This window comes from Haliotis asinina, chromosome 13 (assembly GCF_037392515.1).
Source record: "Haliotis asinina isolate JCU_RB_2024 chromosome 13, JCU_Hal_asi_v2, whole genome shotgun sequence".
In the NCBI taxonomy this organism is placed as follows: domain Eukaryota; kingdom Metazoa; phylum Mollusca; class Gastropoda; order Lepetellida; family Haliotidae; genus Haliotis; species Haliotis asinina.
The window spans coordinates 32,756,550-32,777,091 of NC_090292.1; the positions used below are offsets into that span (position 1 = coordinate 32,756,550).

The following is a 20,542-nucleotide window of genomic DNA, read 5'->3' on the forward strand; positions in this document are numbered from 1 at the left end:
AGCGTATTGAACAAAAGATTTTACTGGGATATTCTTTCAAGCAGGTCATGAATAATGTATTCCTGTTTACTTACTCTCGATACACTTGGGTTTATCATCAACTTCTTATAATGATAGGAGTCTTTAGGGAATATTCACCTGCTTGAAACACGTTCGTGCTCTATTACTCTGACAAATTACTAAAAGCTTGTGCCATGTGCATGTGCCGGTGGGTGTGGCCGTGTGGGCACATGTCATTGGTGTCCAAATGAGGACATCGATGCTCATGCTGTTGGTCACTGGATTGTCTTGTCCAGACTCGATTATTTACAGACCGTCGCCATATAGCGGGATTATTGCTGAGTGCGGAGTAAAGGAGTAAAACTAAACTCACTCACTCTTACACGTCACCATCCCCGCTACTAGGAACATTCTGACCAGCAAAATACACCCCCTGTATCTACTGACCACGTTCTTCACAGGGAAAGTCCAGCATCACATAGCTTTCTCAGAATGGAATCCACAAGCCCACGGACAGTTGTAGTGTGTGACCCATGACCAGGCAGCTTGGTCGTCCAGGTATACCGTTTTGGGGGTTTCTGGTGTTTACTCAAAATCTCCATGACGACTGCAAATATATGGACGTGGTACTGTCCTTGCATGGACCATGCCGTCGACGTAAACTGTTAATGGCCAACATTCTCGTGTTTCGTGATATTATGCCATCGAGTTCAGACAGTTCGACTAACGGGATCGGGTGGTCAGATATGATCATCTTTATCAGATTCTTCGAGGTGACCTGAATTTAAATCCTACTCATAAAAATGGAGAATCTTTCGGTGAAATAACTTCTGACCTATTCTCCAGAATTGATTGATCTTATCCCTGTACCTCATTTGAGGACCCACCAAGGTCCGGGTTAGAATATTGGCCTGCAGTAAGCCATGCTTGTTGTAAGAGGCGACTAACGGGATCGGGTGGTCAGACTCGCTGACTTCGTTGACACGTTATCCGTTCCCAGTTGCGCAGATCGATGCTCAGGCTGTTGATCACTGGATAGTCTGGTCCAGAGTCGAATATTTTCAAACCGCCGCAAGACGACATTTCATATTCACTGATTAACAATTCATAATTTGTGGCTAGGCCGGGTGATGGGGCGATGATGACTTTTATGGAGAAAATCAAATTCCGTAATTTAAGCAATTGAAATATAAAATATATTTAGGTCACATATCCAGAGTGTTACATTGCTGTAGATCTCATTTTGAATACATGTAACTTGCACAAATATCAAGCTTTCGTGCGCAGTACATTCATGTGATAGGAGATCAATAAATGTAGGATCGTAGTTATAGTTATCAAACCATTATAAAACTGTGTGAATGCGCCGGATTAAGACAGCTCCGATTACAGTATAAGCACATATTCAGTGGGTTCATTTCATGCCGCGATCCGAAGTTGACAGCTGTCGGATTACAGAGCTTTTAAATGATAAATGTATCAGGCACGACTGGGACTGATATGTTACACCGCATTGTACAGCTAGCGGTTTTGACAGCTTCCATTGTATTGGTCCCCTACCAACTGAAGGTCACAGGTTTGACCTACAGATTCTGTATAAGGCCTATTTAACGATGTAACTGACCTTTTGTGGATGATGTTGACTCGAAATGATATTCGAAGTGTATATGTTATTCTAACTAACTGTTTGTCTCAGAATGCAGTTATATATAATTCAGGCTACAAAAGAGATTTTATGTCAGCACTAAGAAAGTAGATGTCTCTAAACTGTGATTCCATGTTTAAATGAGTATTGAAAAATTCTCAGCTTGGATAGTGATCTTAAGGTAAGAATATATTTCGACCCAGGGAAAGAAACCTTACAAAATTTCCCACTAGACCACAATACCAGTGAGTGTACAATACTTAATGGTCCGTCTATACTTCATTGGTCCTAAATAATATTCGTAAATTTACTTAACTATCAATACAAAATTATTATGTATTGGTCCTGATGAATTTTTACTAGCTAAGGACCACACGGCCAGCGAATAAATTACACACACCGAATTCCCCTAAATAGGATGGTAGTTTAGTGTATTCTTGTTACTACAAAATAAACAATGAGGAATGGTTAATTTTGTGGATGAAAAACCTGCTTGATCCTTAACTCCCCTGCCATAAGATTTCTACTTTTGTACTATTCCATCGCGAACTAGGAGCTTAATATCAATTGTTAGCAGCTGTTAAGAAACACGAATGATATCTACAAAAAATATGAGTACAGACGTAAATTAATAGTGCATGTGATATGCACTGGCGATAACAGATATACAAATATTCCTTCAAAGCTCTTCCTCTTTAAATATCTTGCAAGATTCTACGACTGGCACGCCTTATGCTGGACTTCACTCTTTGTACAGGACGGTATAGAATCCAGAACGTAGGTGCAAATAGTGTATGCTATAACCACTTGGCTACAGCAAATATTATATGTTGTATGTTTAGGTATATATCTGCATGCTCTCTATAGACATGTTGTATGGGGTCTTTGAATATGTACCTGCCCTTTCTTTAGCACGAGAATATCTAAGTTGGAATTGATCTTCAGTAACCCATGGTCGTCCTAAGAGGCGTCTAACGGGATCGGGTGGTCAGGCTCCTTGATTTGTTTGACCATCGTATCCCAATTAGATAGATGCTTATGATATTGATTTCTGGATTGTCTGGTTCAGATTTGATTATTTACGCCATGTAGCGGCGTTAAACAACCAACACATATAAACAAACGCAAATCCATGGTTCAAAGAAAATAGCGGACGCGATATTGGACCACATTCTGTCCTGTGTTGTGCGGTTTTTATCTTATCTACCTGTTCGGTTCTTATCTTATCTACCGATCCTTCAGTATCGGGAGCAATGACGAGGACAGCGACACTGCTGCAGGTAAACGTGGAATATAATTTGCTTGATGGTCGAAAGGTTGTCGGAATTGTTAGTCACTCGGCTAACTGCCTGGTAGTATGAATGAATCCGTACTGCATCCCAACTGAATCCTTATTTCCTTCGGCCGTCCAGTCCTCCCAGGCAAATAGCCGCATAGAGCATGTTGTGTCTTTGTTATTGTGTTTGTGTGTTTGTTTGTTTTCTTTGTCTTGTTTTGGTCTTTGTTTTTGTGTGTCTGTGTGTGTGCGAACGTGCGTGCGTGTGTGCGTGTGTGTGATTGGAATTCTGAAACTGTTATCTTGCTGGTACCATCCTGCCTGTCTGTTCTTGTCGGCATGGGACTCCATGATTGTTGTCACAGACGGACGTTGTGGAAGAGTATGGCGAAGGGGCATAACTATTGTAGGTACAAATAACGATGAAATGAACTTTTCGTGATGGCAGTCGAATTCACCAAATATCAAAGGTTTGTGAAACTGTCATGGTTATCCTAACTAACTGTTGTGATGAAAACTATAGAAAACTATAGAATCTGCATTGACTACTGGCCAATCAAAGGTCTTCTACGTTAACTGAAGGGGAATAATTATCTAGATATCGTGGCCTGGTGTATTCATGCAGCCCGTGTCACCGTATCCCAATACCGTTCTTCGATGCTCAGTCGTCATGCTATAAATGTTGCCTCGGTCTACCATACTTGATAGCATTTATCTCGCCTCAATACACCATACTTGCTAGCATTCATCTCTCCTCAATCCACCATACTTTATAGCATTTATCTCTCCTCAGTTCACTATTCTTGAGAGCATTCATCTCGCCTCAGTTCACAATACTTGATAGCATTCAGGTATGACACACCTGGCATGAAATGCATGCACTGCCTACTGGCACAAGGGGTCATCTCAAGTTTATATTATGCTTTTTCTTGTTTGTTGAAAATGTCTTATTTATTTGGTACGCGTCTTTTTTCGTAAAGTTTAGGCTGAGATATGTAAAAACATACATAAATAAGCCATCGTATTAATTGTCTCAAAATATATCGGTGGCATAGCCACCCGAAGATCGACAGGAATGGATATTATTTGTAAATTGGTATGACACTCACAGTGAAACTTCATCAGTTTAAGTCCTCTATAGGATTGTCTGATCTTAGCTGGTATCTATCCTTCAGCCCGACCCCAACTACCGTCTGCTACACCCGTCGTGGTTTTGCATTTGAGAGGATCCCTCCTACCTGTTTCTTTATACAGTGATAGTGAGACTCCATGGTAACTAAATCCATAATAGTTTCAGTATCAAATTTGTTTCTTTTTTACGTCAGCTATTGCTTATAAAGAAGGTCAGATTAATTTCAAAAAGGGCATTTAAAACGTGCCCTTTGTAAAACAATGTCATTACACACTAATTTGCATAAAGCCACGGACTATTCCAAATAAATTTGGGCTAAGGGCCGAACAAGTTGCACATTTCTGCACTAATCTTTCCTCAGTAAAGTCCTTTTGTCACGTCTCCAGTCTCCCTTACACTGAAACTGTTGTTAGGCCGAACTCAGTTAACATATTTTACAACTTCACACATTAACTTCATAAATTGTAGATCTAAGTAATTCAGGGTCTGTCTTCTGTTTCCGGCAGTACTGAAGTCCCTTTAACGTTAAGCACACATAGGGGCGGTGGGGTAGCCTAGTGGTTAAAGGTTTGGCTCGTCACGCTGAAGACCCGGGTTCGACATGGGTACATTGTGTGAGGACCATTTCTGGTGTCTCCCGTCGCGCTATTTCTGGAACATTGCTAAAAGCGGCATAATATCAAAGTCTCTCATGCAAACGTATCATTGCATGGTTCACTCACTCACTTTTGTAGGTGGCCTGTGCTGCTGTGCTGATCGCCCATGGGCTGTGTTCATCAACACTAAAGAAGAGACAAAGTGAGGGTAATGAGTTACTACTAATGACAGCTGACTAACTGAAAACATTTCGGTTTTGTTCCTGTTTTACTTTTTGCTAAGGATTACAACATCCTAGAGGGTGAAATATTCTCACCAGCACTGAAAATGCACCACTTACAAAAGGGTAGATTACTACAGTAGGTGTAAGCAACTGAAATTTATTCAAATTATTATAGCAGATGGACGAATGATAAAATATTCCACTTGAGCCGGAATGAGCCGGAATGCTGTTGGAATGAAAATTTCTGGAGGTTCCTGGAAATTCGAACTGAATCCTTAAACGTCTTTCTGCACTCCGAATGCACTCCAACTATTCGTGTCAATTCTTGTAATATGCCCGAATGTTCTGAACATGTTCAAAACTTCCGAGGTACATTCGAAGTGGATAAATCTCGAACGGCATTTGAGGTACATTCGAACTGCATTCTATTAATTCTTACTGCAATCTAACTGCATTTTAAGTATTTTGAACATAAACAAGGGAGAAAAGAAGTAATAAGCCACTTCAAGCATCCTGTCAGAATGTCTCGAATGAGTTGGTACGTATCTCGATTGCTGCTGGACTTTAGGAGGAATATACGTCAAATGTATCGGGATATTTCGATTGAAGTTAGAAAACAGTTCGAAGGTACGAAAGCCTAATGCTGCCACTTTTGTAGCATATAATATTTTTTTAAAAGACGATTCTCGTTACTTAAATTATTTACTCGTTGCTTCGAGTATTTTCTCGTTATTTCAATAATTTTCTCGTTACTTCGAGAATTTTCTCTTTACTTCAAGTTTCTTTCTAAAACTTGAAATTTCGAGTATTTTTTCGTTATTTCAATTATTTTTCGGCCCTTCGATTAATTTCTCGTTACTTCGAGTATTTTCTCGTCGCTTCGAGTTTCAGTCAAAAAATTTCGAATGTACCAGGAATACATCGCCAGTACAGTCAGAACGTCCCGAATACCCTTCAGATGAGCACTGGAGTCACCAGAACACCGCCTAATCGCATAACTAGTGGCGACCTGTCATTGAAAAGTGAGATAGCAAAGCTGGAATTTTTTTTTGTATTTTGACATTTTCTCCCGAATTTGGAAATCTATTTTTCTGGCTGATTCAACCGGGTCAACACGTGGGGTCAAATCTAAAAGTCAGTATCACGTATGACCATTAATGCCACATGCACTGCAACGTTTCCTCGTTGAGTCAATAAGGTGCACCCGAAAGGTGCTCTGTAGAATGCAATCCACTCCTGCAGTAGAGTTGCTTCAAGTTCCGGGATGTTTCGTAAATGTTGTCGCCGCGAAAGTCTTTGACCAGTTTTGTCTCACAAGTGCTCAGTAGGGGATAAATCTGGTGACAGCGCTGGCCAATGAATTACCGGGATGTATTGCCAGATACTGCAGGGAAAGTCTCTGTGTGCCCGTTGTCCACGTTGTCCTGTTGGAAAGTATGGTCATCGTGACGGTGATTAATAAATGGTACGACGTGATTTTGAAGGATCTGATCACAGTAGTAAAGGGCATTAGATCTCTTGTATGAGCCAATACTGGGATTGTACTAGCTCTTCTGTCAGTGTCACCTGTAAGGAGCTGTTTACTCAGTGTTCCCTGTAAGGAGCTGTTTACTCAGTGTTCCCTGTAAGGAGCATGCTGACTTGCAGTATTTAAGGGAGGGTACTCTTTTTCTTTCATTAGTGACCCACTCGTGTTATTCCGGGACAAGCCGAATAGCAATTTGTGCCCCTCTGCGTGGATTTCACATTACTGTTGAAGCATCAGAATAACTTCAAACAGGAACGGTAACTCTGTTCCTGTATGGTACTAATATCATCAGAGTGCTCATACATTGCATTGCTGTTTTTGTTTTGCTTATTGATTGTAAGGAATTAAAACCTTGATACAACTAAAAGAAGGGGGACAACACATTTGTTCATGTTCTCATACTTATTACCATATATTCACCTTACATTTTCAGAATTTCTGAAAGGGGATTGATAATCAGAAATTGGATTTGTTTTAATGAATATGTAAATAAAATTGATAAAAAGAGGTACATTAAATCCCAATGTGACAATCTCTCTCAAAATTGACTGTGAAATATTGCTCTGTATTTCTTGCTGTCACACCCGGGTAGAATTTGAAATAAATCCGCTGAAAAATATATCAATGACCCCCAAAAATGTAAATTTAAAATATACCCAGAGATGCAAAATTATGCCCATTGTCAAAGATTAAGTTGTCTAGTTACATACAGATATAATATGATTGTTTTGAAACTCGTAGTGATTTATAATTATTTTTCCTAAAACTGGTGAAAGCGCACGTACAATCAATATAACAAGCCCGCAATATCGTCAGAAATACACTCAGTTGGACCAGTGCGAGTCGTTTGTCAGCAAACACACGTTCGTATTTTTCTATCTCTCACCGTCAGTCGGTCGATTCTCATAAAAAAACTTCACATTAGGTAGCACAGTTCTGTCAGTGACATTCTTGGTACTTTCAATACGGTCTATGTTGGAATGTCTTAATAAATATAGTCTACTTTCATGCACTTTTTATATTTCTTTAAGTAAATTTAAATTGTCTTTTATTAGGTCAGGGTGTGGGTTCATATAGTTTATTTCCATATAATTTCTGAGGTGTTAAAGTGCATATATTTAATATATTCTTTTTCCTTTTATTGACTGTAATTTTCTTATATATGTAATACTATAGGTGCTTAAAACTGTTTTTGTTTTATTTACAGTCAATCGTTTCATTCGTTTGTAATGGAGAGGATTTGTGATGAGAATTATGAGAATGAAAACTGATATAAGAATTCGAAAAAAGGACCCGACGATGACGTGAATTTTCATCTTGTTTACTAAATATACCTTGACAGACATGAAGGGCATTCCTGCGATTGTAACTTATTCCTCCCCAGTCTCTAGATCTGACTCTCCCACCACCCCAACGGTGTGTGTGAACCACACATTCATCAGCATAACGATCACCATGTTTACGCCAAACACGTAATCGGCCGTCAGCAGTACATCGGTGAAGACATGCTTCGTAAGTGACTGCAACCGCGTGCCATAACTGCAGCTTGTATTGAACCTGCGTTAGCGCAGTGTATACAGTGTCTGTTTAGTCGCCTTTCACACGGAAAACTGAAGTTTGACAAGACATGTTGTCAAACTCTAGTTTTAGAGTGAGCACATTCCATCAATTCGCCACCTGCACTAATTTCAGAGTTGTCAAACATTTGTCGAGAAATAGGATCGGTCTCTATTTTCACTAATATTTCCATCGAATTTACGGTGTTGTCCTACTCGAGCTTAACGCGTGAAGTGTTGTGAAACTCGAGCTTAACGTGTGAAGTGTTGTGAAACTCGAACTTGACGTATGAAGTGTTGTGAAACTCGAGCTTCACGTGTGAAGTGTTGTGAAACTCGAGCTTAACGCGTGAATTGTTGTGAAACTCGAGCTTGACGTGTGAAGTGTTGTGAAACTCGAGCTTAACGCGTGAATTGTTGTGAAACTCGAGCTTAACGTGTGAATTGTTGTGAAACTCGCGTTGGTCAGAAGAAACTGATCGCAATCAACTAAATTGTCACATGACTGCACCGACAGTCATGGCGCTCAAATGACACGAAGGTTGACAACGTGTTTGACGTGTGAAAACGCGCGTTTTGACAACTTTTACAATTTCAACAACATGTGTTGTTAAACTTAGTTTGCCGTATAAAGTCCGCTTTAGTCAAATTGGTTCAAAGTAAGGACGTCGAGCGTCGTGGCCTGTAGGGTTTAACGTCGACCTTGAACTGGTGCCGTAGTGCTGGCAGCCGTTAGCTTTCGATCACCGACGTGATCACTAACAACATGGTCGTCGTGACACGTTGTTGCCCAGGACGTGGAAGGTCACGGGTGCTGCCGGTCTGCTGATGTCATAACGACGATATTAAGGTTACATCCATGTCGTCGAGCAATATCCTTACTGCTGGTGCTAGCCTGAATCATGGAGAGTGCACGGTCTATTCCCTGGGATGTTAATCTCGGCATCTCTGTTCTCGTTTCACAATCTTTGTGAAACAATGAGAATCGTTTTCTAAAACAATTTTAGACGCCCTGCGTCGTCATGGTAATCATGTTCATTGACAATTGTCAAGCTGAAATCCACCTTGAAGTCAATATGGACAATTTTTAGACATTTGCGTTTTCAATGTTGGTCAGTATATGGAAATATCTTATTTATTTTGAGAAAATGCGTTGTATTTTCAAGAAAGCTTAAAAAATGAAATAATTTGTTTGGTAACAGTAACACACACAGGCATTGATTGGCTAAGAAACAGGTATGTATTCGATTTTTGTAGTTTTAGCAAATGATCCGCTTTCCCGTCCAAATAACCTGCTTTCCCTCCCACACCTTGCTAACATAATCCGTGAACTAACACAAATAGTGAACCAATAGTGTTCTCTCGTGATTTAATCTGGCACCTCGGAACTTACGGGTGGGGACTGATGTACAAGAACCCATGGGACCGGGTGGTTGGGATCGCTGATTGCTGCATACCATCGCAACCCTAAGGTCGGATGTTCTCATGATTTCTATCACCGAATTATCTGGTACCGTCTATACATAAACACCACAAACAACTCTGGTTACACTGAAGTCCAATTCCTTGTTTCATATGAAAGTGGTATTTACATATGTACTTCAGTTTTAAACTGAAGTATCACCGTATTTCTATGTTATATGTCGAAGTTTAGGCAGCATACCTTAACTAAGAAATCACAGACTGCCCCTGTTTGATGAGGTCGTAATGCATCTGGCTCACTGGTTACACCTGTTATATGATTTTATGCTCTTATTCAGTGTAGTTCTGTAACTTACAATGAGACTGACATAACATCAGTTCCGTACTAGTTTTCTAGCAGCAGAGATTTCAACGATTTCCGTTTGTCAGAGCTTATTTTATGACAAAGCACGCTATACGACGTGTTTGCAAGGATTAGAAGGAGCGTAGTGTATATATATATATATATATATATATATATATATATATATATATATATATATATATATATATATATATATATATATGAAACAATGACAATCATTTTCTAAAACAATTTTAGACGCCCTGCGTCGTCATTGTAATCATGTTCATTGACAATTGTCATGCAGAAATCCACCTTGATGTCAATATGGACAATTTTATATATATATGCCAAGAGGTATTGAGTTATACATATAAAAAAATCGAGTCTGGATCAGACAATCCAGTGATCAACATCATGAGCATCGATCAACTTATCTGGGATACAGTGACTGGTGTCAACCAAGTCAGCAAGTCTGACCACCCGATCCATTTAGTCGCCTCATACGACAAGCATGGGTTACTGAAGACTTATTCTAACCCAGATCTTCACGGGTTATATGTTAGGCATATTGTAAAGAGAATAGTTACACTGTTTATCAGGATTCGCAACGCCAAGAAGTGACGTCCGATGTCTGCAATGTGACCATGTGTCTGACCCGACTGACTGCGAAGTCTACAGTATATGCGGCCATGGCGAGGTACGTTACTAAATTCAGCAACTAATCCAGATGGTCTGAAAGCACAATTTCATTTAGAACGTATTCAAATATAACAGAGAACATAAACAAACGTCGACGGTACATCGATATTTATCTTACCGAACACCTCAATGTTAATTTTGGATTGTTTGAAGCGCCGGTGAAAAAACATTTTCTAGCCATCGGTACGTTTAGCAGACAAGAAAAGAGATATTGAGTTATCTCCCCTCCACCGACTTGCATTCGCAAAAGATCGGTAATTTTCGTACATCGTATGTGATTCAATGTTATTCAAGATAAAAATTATTATCACGAAGTACCAAATGAGCTCTCATTCCCAGTTGGATACATAGACAATGTTACGCGCTTGTAAGCGGGGTACACTGAAAATAATAGAAGAGCGCTCAGGCAATCAGAAATCGACATTTATGTGTGAGGTAAGAAAAAAACAAACATGGAAACCTGACCTAATGACTGAGATAAAGAAGGACAACGGTACATTCCTGGCACCCTAAACAGGTTTGTTGGGCAACATGTCGATGGCCATCCTCTGAACACAAGGCTAGTCTTTAATGACAGTGGTCGGTCTCATCTTGCACATGCTCGTGGTATTTTCTTACGCCAAGAGCATCTCAGCATTGGCCCGCCAGGTGTCCAAATCTCAATGTGAATCCCATTTGAATCTCGCCGACATCGTGCGGTACCGTTTGAATCCTATCTATAACATGTATCAACCAAGTCGGTGAGTGTTTACAACCAATCGTAGTCATGTTTTATAATAAACATGAGTTCTTGAAGACCAATTATAACCCTGATCTTCAAGAGTAAAAATAGAAAGGGAGGTATCCAAAGATGTTTGTAACGACTTCGTGTAACAATCGTTGTGGCTGTTTATGTTGTAGCAAGATATAGCAAATACCCATTCTAGTTATGGTCTAGCTTTGCCTTTCAGTGATTATGAGGGGCTCTGGAGTAGCCTAGTGCTTAAAGCATTCGCTCGTCATCAAAGGTCTGGGTTCAATTCTCCACACGGGTACAATGTGTGAAGCCCATTTCTGGTGTCCCCAGAATCATACTCACTCAGATTGAATATGACTTCTACTGATTTCTTTCACAGGTTGGAATCCTGCAAACCTAGCCGCCATTAATACATGTATTCTTGCAGGTTTGTCAATAAGACGTGTACAGCACTAATTCTTAATATTAATGAAAGGTACTGATTGCCAACAATATTATTGCTTGTAGATTTGCTTCACACGGGAGATAATAGATCACCATGACAACACGGTCTATCGGATGGGATGCGAAAGCTCTCGGGTATGTCTATCCGGTTCATGTCATGTGACAATATCATGTGTTCATTGAACTAACATGACATTCTAGTTAAGGGGCACATCATAATTTATGGCTGGTGTGTGAGGGATGGGTGGTGGTGGAGCGGAGGGGGCATGGTGTGATGATGATTTTTGTGGAGAAGCTTGATTTTTAAAAAATAATTGGGTACAAAATTGCTGCCAGTCAGTGAGATGCCAACATTTAGAGAGGTAAGAGATTCCACAATCGCCTTACGGTGAGTCACATATTATTTGAAATGTAGTAAATAATGAGCCACGTTACCTAGCTGATTACACACTGTACAATTTACAGAGATATCGTTATTAATAATATTTACACGTGCACCAAGACGACAATGCCCCACACGAAGTCTGGTTTTGAGAGTAATCCTTTTCCGCAATAATTATCGCCCAAACACGGCACTGACATGCGCACACGTGATGACTATGATAGCTGCACCTGACATTTGCACGATGTTGGACGTGACGTTTCTCTTTATTAAAAGGAGAAATTGGATGTGCAAACATTAATTTGGCTGATTTAGAACTCCCTTAACAGCTTTGAGACATGCGAACACCTTCTCAAAATGACAGATTACGTGCACTTGACATGCTTCAGGTCTGCACCCCTCTGCGGCACGAAGTTTTAACGTTTCACAGTCTGTCATTAGTAGCTTCTGGTCCAGATACCGGGACATATAATCTTATAATTTGTCAACGACAGACAACGGTCATGTAGACAGAAAAAAGGGTGACAGCAAAAGACAGAGCTATCCGTACTACAGTCTTAAGAAACCGTAACATCCAATCAGATTAGCGATCGACTGCAAGCAGGTGCTTGTGTTAGACTAAGTGACCAGACCATCAGAAGTCTGATGCACAGTGGTCAGTTACGTGCACGACGTTCTCGTGTTATTCCCTGCTTGAGGGACTGTCACATTAGGGCAAGGCGTTTCTAATGCTGAGCACGCCAACGCTGATATCATGGACGTTGGAACAATGTAATGTCCAGATTCATGACCACCGTCATCTTCCAAGGTAACAATGCAATATGTCACAGGGCTGGGACTGTAACTGAATACCACCAACAGCAGAACATTCACCAGATTACCATGGCCAGTGTTAAGTCCAGACCTTTCGCCTATCGAGCATGTCTGGGACATATTTGGATAGCGCTTACGGCGACGTCAACAACGACCACTTCCTCTCCAAGAACTTGCCGTTGCATTGCATAAAGAGTAGGTTAATCTCAGTCAAAATGACCTTCCATGCCCTATAGGTATGGCGAATTCGCGAACTGACCTTGCCACGGAATGCCCTTGTTTCTTTGGCACTATCAAATGTCCATGTGTTCCCTTAACAGTTTCCCGTTCTCGTTTCGTTTGCCTGTCATCAGCCATCAAAGTCCGATATCCTCTAATATTTTTGGATAGTGTATAAAAGGTTCGGAAAGACGAAAATGAACGTTAATAGTGAGTTATCTCCTCTTGCTTCTTGGCTCGTGCCTGAACTCATTCGTCCGTTACCGGTCCAACCTCTGGATGCATGTCATGTACTAATATACCACAGACCAATCAGGTTTTGGAGATTTTACGTGCGCTTTTAACGTTTTTAGGGAATGATACATCACTACGACTTTCAGAATAATAATATTATGTTTATATATAACAGATTAACATTTCTCTGAAGCTTTGGGCTTATATTTCAGTCTAACTTTCGGAGGGTCATTAACAGTTTCTCATCGTATTCACAAGGTGTATGGCAACAAGGTTACATGAATATTCAGTTTGAGAAATATTATAAAGCAATTTTTAAGTATGTGCTTGGCCATTTAGTATTTCTGAAAAAAGATTATTTTATCTGCATATTAACTTAAACATATCCCAGTTGTGATTCTTAACCCGTATTTAGAAGTATACATTTGGAAATATACTCGCCCACCAAAAGAAACGCAACTAGTGTGAAATGACGATATTGAGAATGAGTGAAAATATGGCATCTTTATTTCCTGAAGAGACAACGATAACTCGAAAGAAAGCATGTGTGTTTATTCTCCACATGACACGAAGATCAACATGTGTGTGTGTTCGTGTGCGTGTGTGTAGTACTGTGTACGTGTGTGTGTTTTTACTGTGTACGTGTGTGTGTGTATGCGTGTGTGTAGTACGGTGTAAGTGTGTGTGTGTGTTTCCTCTTTACTTTGGGGGTTGGAGGTAGGGGAAGGGGGGTTTGGTAATTAGACAGATTAAATGTGTCATCAACGCCGCACCCAGAGATGTTCCTGCTATATGGCGGCGGTCTGATAATAATCGTGTCTGAACTCTTTGTTTTTGTTCCTTCTTCCGTATTTTTTATGGGAGCAGGATAAATGTTTAATTAATGATGCACACGACAATATTGCAGCTATATCGCACCGGTCTGTAAGTAACTGTGTCAGGAACATGCCAGACAATCCAGTGATCAACAGTATGAGCATTGATCTCCTCAACTGGGATACGATGACATGTGTCAACCAAGTCAGCGAGCTTGACCACCAGATCCCGTCAGTCGCCTTTGTCGACAAGTATTGGTTGTTGAAGACCAGTTGTAACCCGGATCTTCACGGGTTCGGGCACATTTACTGAAATAGGAATCGTGGTGGTAATGAGGATGTCACAATTCATGTTTCAACAGATCTGTTCCCTGTACAAGAATGCGGAAACAATATTCGGGCGACGACGTGAGGTGTTGTCAAAGGAGGAAGAGCGTCTTTGTTTTGATTGCTGTACTACGAATGACTGCAACTCCGCGCTTTGTCCCGTCACTGCTGGGGGATCCACGGCCTTCAAGCAAGTTCAAACTACAACGCCCAAAAGCACACAAACAACCTTTGCAGGAAAAACTGCTGCAACGACTACGGAGGCAACAACGACGACAAGCAGTGGTACGGTAATGTTTCCACGGGCCCTAGGGGCGGCTGGGTAGCCCAGTGGTTAAAGCGTCCGCTCGTCACGCTGAAGACCCGGGTTCGATTCAATGTGTGAAGCCCGTTTCTGGTGTTCCCCGCCGTGATATTGTTAGAATATTGCTAAAAGAGGTCTAAAGCTCACTCGGTCATAAGGGTTTTATTTTAGAACTGATATAATATGATATTTATGCTCACTACCAGAGGAATTTCAACACTTGTTTTCTTTAAGTATAAAACCTCAAGGCCGTCGAACTACCTCTCTCAATTTCTCGAGGATAATTTCAATTGATATAATATACAAATGTCTGCCCGTTTAAAAACAAATTTCAATACTTTATGTGAATTCTCAACTGGACGTATCCGTGCTTAGGGAGGGGCAGGCCAATAGAGATAATAATGACACCAGGTGTTCTGTGGCAGTGAAAGCATGTCCTGTCTGTACGGTAGCAGTCACAATAACCCGCGTACAGTTGTAACGTAAGAAACCACAAAGATCTCCATTAACATATGCTTGTCGGAAAAGGCGACTAACCGGATCGGGTGGTCAGGCTTTCGGACCTGGTTGACAAATGTCATCGTGTCCCAATTGCGTAGATCGATGCTCATGATGTTGAACACGTCTGTGGTAGTTAGTGGTGTAGATGGTATCACCTGCAAATGTGATCTCTGAAAAATAATGATAATACACGTAATTTGAGCAGAGTGCTCCACATTCCTTTTTTACAATCAAAACACTATGCCCTCTCCTCTCACAAATGGACACAGGGAATCACTATATTTTTTCTTGTTAACAGCCAAACACAAATCAATAATGCTTCCCTTTGATCACAGTTCGACACCAAACAACACAACTCTCTTTGCCTAATCAGAACACTAAATAAGCATCACCTCCAACACCTGGTCCCACTTGCACAAATGCCCACAGGGCGTGGTGGGCGAGTTGTCTTAGGCGCCAGGTTAGTGATCCAGCGAGTCTACGGGGCGCGGTGGGCGAGTTGTCTTAGGCACCAGGTTAGTGATCCAGCTAGTCTACGGGGCGTGGTGGGCGAGTTGTCTTAGGCGCCAGGTTAGTGATCCAGCTAGTCTACGGGGCAAGGTGGGCGAGTTGTCTTAGGCACCAGGTTAGTGATCCAGCAAGTCTACGGGGCGTGGTGGGCGAGCTGTCTTAGGCGCCAGGTTAGTGGCGCTTGAGGAGCCGGAATCGAGCCTATATATGAGCGGGTCAAATGTGCCTCAAATGTGTTACAGTACACAACCCCGGACACTTAAAAGAATCCTTTGTTATCCTTTGGCAAATGACCAGATTGTGGCCACATGCAGTTGCGGGTACTGTGCCTGTATGCCCCACTCCAAACCGTTGGGAATGAGTATCTCGTCAGGATCCAAAAGTCACATTATCTTGGTGCGCCTAAGAGTGCAAGACTGTTATGATCACCGGGGAGTTGAAATTGGTGCATGCATATGGGATGCACTAAAGCACTGCATAAATACACATATGATAATTAAAAAAAGAAGAAAAAAGATCCGGTTTACAATTTGTCTTTAGCAACCCATGCTTGTCGGAGGGCAGCACCAGTGGGACAGGCTGGTTAGGCTGTCTGTATTTGGCTGACGCATGTCATCTTATACAAACAAACAAACAAACAATCTACGTCTAGATATATTATTGTTTGCTAGAATAATTACAAGTACATCTTCATAGAAGGTATTTTTCAGGATGTCCTTCTGGATTCGTGAACTGGAAGACCTCCTGTTATTTCTTTAATTTGACAAACGCGCACTGGGATGATGGGAGAAGTTATTGCAGAAGCCATGGGGCGGATCTGGTTTCAGTAAACACACCGGACGAAGATACCTTCATAATAAAGCAGCTTGAAAGTCTTGGAGGTAATGCGATTTTATCATAAGTATATTTCAATTTCATATTCGCATATATTTACATATCTAGTTGGAGATTTTCAGTTTTAGCTTACTTTTATTTATGTTGTTATTACTATTGAAATTTTAACATATTTACATACATTATATACAATTTAATTTTATTTATTTTATACTCTATTTTATTTATCTACATTGGATTTTGGAGAGAGCGAGAGAGAGAGAGAGGGGGGGGGAGAGAGAGAGAGAGAGAGAGAGAGAGAGAGAGAGAGAGAGAGAGAGAGAGAGAGGGCCACTGACTTGGTTTGTGTCATTGTATCCCAGTTGTATTGATCGATGCTCCTGGTATGGACCTCTTGATTGTCTGGCCCAGACTCTATTATTTACATATCGATGGCACCGTGAAGGTCCCGGGATAGAATAAGCCTTCAGCAACCCATGCTTGCCATAAAATGCGACTATGATTGTCGTAAGAGGCGACTAACGGGATCGGGTGGTCAGACATGCTGACTTGGTTGACACATGTCATCGGTTCCCAATTGCGCAGATCGATGCTCATGTTGTTGATCACTGGACTGTCTGGTTCAAACTCGATTATTTACGGACCGCCGCCATACAGCTGGAATATTGCTGAGTGCGGCGTAAAACTAAACTCACTCACTCACATATCGATGGGGTGTTGCTGTGTGCGGCGTTAATAACAAACCAAGCATATTATGGAGACATGTAAGGAATCGAGACCAAATAATCAGATGATGGAAATTATGACAACATCTCTCCGACCTTAGGGATGCGATGGTATGTAATCGGTTCCCAGTTATGCAGATCGATGCTTATGATGGTGATTATTGGTTTGTGTGGTCCAGACTCGATCATTTACAGACCGCCCCCATATCGCCGGATTATTGCTCAGTGCGGCGTTAAACAATAACCAGGCAATGTTGCTGTCTCGGTGAAGTAAACGCAATCCCACATCCGCAAGAAATCCGCAAGAACCGATTGCGCTTTCGGACTATATCATCAGCACATGTTGATGAAAAGTGAAAGAGAGTTTAGTTTTACGCCGCCCTCAGCAGTATTCCAGCTACATGGCGGCAGTCAGCACATAAGCAAGTCTGGACCCGACAGTCCAGTGATCAACAGTATGAGAATCGATCTGCACAACTGCTAACCAATGATATGTGTCAACCCAAGTTAGCGAGTCAGCTTACCCGATTCCGTTAGTAGCCATGATGACATTATATCCAGGGTAGCGTCATATCTAGGGTGGCATGGTATCTAAGGTGGAATTGTAACCAGGGGCAATATAAAAAGGGGCATTATAACCATGGTGCACTGCATATCCTGACAGTATCCTGGTGGCATGTTATTCCAGTTCCTGCAAGAGTCCGAGGAATATGGCTAGGTGGCACCTATGAAGAGGGATACAAGAAGTTCAAGTGGCTAGATGGAACTGACGTCAAGTATGACCGTTTTAGGCCAGGTGAACCCACACAACAGACAGGAGACTGTCTCATGTTGATCAACCCAGCTGTCGATTTCACCTTTGCTGGGTGGCCTTGGGCTTCAGATGAAGGATCAGTCTTTAATCGTGGTTTCATTTGCGAAATGAAACAGCTTGGTCTGTAAGTTAAGAAAATTTGAGATCAGTAAGTGTACCACTTGTCAAGGTGCTTGAGTATGCGTCCATTATTATTAAAACTTTTTGTCTACATTTTCTTCCATGCTTATGAAATGACATATACCATTAAAATTGGATATTGGATTTATAAGACTGATGAAATGCAATTGATGAACCCACTTAGGAAACAGATCATGAAGAGAAATTAAGGAATAATGTGACAAATTATTCCATTCTTCTGCAAATGATGTACATGTATATTACTTTTTCTCATATGGCACTGGCACCGGCTCCGGCACCGGCAATACTCGCCATCAACATGTTACAGTGAGTGAGTGGGTTCAGTTTTACGCCGCACTCAGCAATATTCCAGCTAAATGGAGTCGGCCTGTAAACCATCGAGCGTGGACCAGACAATCCGATGATCAGCAGCATGAGCATCGATCTGAGCAATTGGGAACCGATGACATGTGTCAACCAAGTCAGCGAACCTGACCACCCGGTCCCGTTTGTCGCCTCTTACGACAAACATGGGTTACTGAAGGCCAATATTCTGACCCGGACCATCACGGGTCCTCGAGACGTTACAAGGCTGGAAACAAGACTGACAGCATAACCATGTTATCATCATCATACGTGAAACAGATAACTGTTGTTTGGTTTCATGTGTACCTAGCATCACTGTTTGTTTTTCAACGCTTGCACTCAGCAATATTCCAGCTCTAGCCTGGAATGTCTGCAAACATTTGAATCTTGACAAGACAATTAAGTATATTCACTAAAAACAGGTCAGTTTTGTCCTTTGTCATACGCATGCATACAACATAAATTTGTATAGCGCCAACACCCGGCTCAGCAGCTCTAAGGCGCTTTGTTTTCCCTCAGTCACCGGATCACAGTATTCTCAATCTCTACTCCCTGGGGATCATACATCTCTTGCAGCCACGTTGATGTGGCATTCCCATTCTCACCATTCACAGCTGGGTGGACGGTGACATATGTGTTTTCGAGTAAAAAAAGACACCTCGATTTGCAGAACGTATTGACTGGAAAATTATTACCAAGTGTTCTCAATTTCAAAGGGGTAGCCCAGTGGTTAAAGCATTTGCTCTTCACGCCGACGATCCGGGCTCGATTCCCCACATGGATGCAATGTGTCAACCCCAATTCTGGTGTCTGCTGTCGTAATGTTGCTGGAATATTGATAAAAGCAACGTAAATCCAATCTCCCTCACTCACTTAATTTCGACGTTAATTCAAGGAAAACGTCACACAAATAGTGACAAGCACATATCCTAATTTCCTTCGTTTTTTCAGTACCACACTCAGCAATATTCAAGCTATACGACGGCGGTCTGTAAATAATTGAATCTGGACCAGATACTCCAGTGATCAACAGCATGAACATGTGTCCACCAAGTCAGCGAGTTTCCCTCACGCTGTGGTTTTGCGTGCACGTGCGACGCGTACAGTACATGTATGATGAGACATTTAATTGTGATACTTTTTGCCAGTGCTTATCATTTTCTTGGTTTGTGGCTCGAAGAACTTTTTATTGTTCCCGGCAGATACATGCGCCGTTGCATCATAACCTTACTTACAGCTCAAACTATTGTGATATAAGCGCCGTACGTATCGGCGTTGCAACTAACACGGTTATCAAGCAAGATGGATGTGTGTGTGTGTGTGTGTGTGTGAGAGAGAGAGAGAGAGAGGATGACAAGCCGAATTATTTACTTTAATGTGGCATTTTAGAAGTTAGGAAGTGCGATATTTAACAAGCCTTATGAATAACAGGTTCTTAATTTCGAGAGTGTGACGTTTCGATGTGGATTCCTATTCTGTTGTGGCTCCTGCTTGACAAGGGTACAAGAATCTGTTTCGAAATGTCGCACCCTCGAATGAAAGAAGTTCTTATTCATGACGTCCGTTCATGCAAAATTAACAAGGGAGAGATTAATAGAGAAAGACAGTGAATCCGGCAGTGATACGATAGACATGAGAATAACGGGATTAAGATGACTCTCTGAGTTGATGACAGGCAGTGGGGATATAACATTGTTCATCTAAATTGTCATTCAAAGAAGTTAACCTTTAAGTGATTTGTTTTCTCTGCTTCTACTAAAACGCAAATCAAACCAGAACGAAACTGCAATTAGTTGCCGGGTTCCTCTAATGGGGCTCATGATTTCATGTTGCGTATTAGAAATCGATCACGGATTTTCGACTATAATATTGTTCGTCGTATTATAATATGAAAATTATTTTAATGGCAGTAAAACGGAAGTAATTAATTCATTATTAATTAATTGGTCTCACGACCATTGGTTGCACTGCGTG

The 20,542-nt window shown here is 41.3% G+C and overlaps 2 protein-coding genes across 3 annotated transcripts in view; one reads left to right on the forward strand and one right to left on the reverse strand.

Moving 5' to 3' along the window:
* Positions 1-20,542, reverse strand: part of LOC137259760 (phosphatidylinositol 4-phosphate 5-kinase type-1 alpha-like) — a 367,781-nt gene that overhangs the window by 71,163 nt on the left and 276,076 nt on the right. The gene's annotated exons all lie outside the window — the stretch shown is intronic.
* On the forward strand, positions 2,877-18,293 carry LOC137259767 (CD302 antigen-like). Of its 2 annotated transcripts, none has more exons than XM_067797378.1 (7): positions 2,877-2,925; positions 4,788-4,857; positions 10,325-10,422; positions 11,668-11,739; positions 14,430-14,679; positions 16,420-16,590; positions 17,957-18,293. In XM_067797378.1, the coding sequence occupies exons 1-7, from the start codon at positions 2,899-2,901 to the stop codon at positions 18,208-18,210; spliced, it is 942 nt and encodes a 313-aa protein (XP_067653479.1). In that variant the 5' UTR covers positions 2,877-2,898; the 3' UTR covers positions 18,211-18,293. The 2 variants fall into 2 exon arrangements, with proteins under 2 accessions (XP_067653479.1, XP_067653480.1); XM_067797379.1 differs by having other exon boundaries at positions 4,788-4,851.

Coding starts and splice junctions, on each gene's coding strand:
- LOC137259767 (XM_067797378.1), top strand. CDS start 2,899: ATGACGAGGACAGCGACACTGCTGCAG. Junction 14,680..16,419: donor AACAACGACGACAAGCAGTG/GTACGGTAATGT, acceptor GGTATTTTTCAG/GATGTCCTTCTGGATTCGTG. Junction 16,591..17,956: donor GCAGCTTGAAAGTCTTGGAG/GTAATGCGATTT, acceptor ATGTTATTCCAG/TTCCTGCAAGAGTCCGAGGA.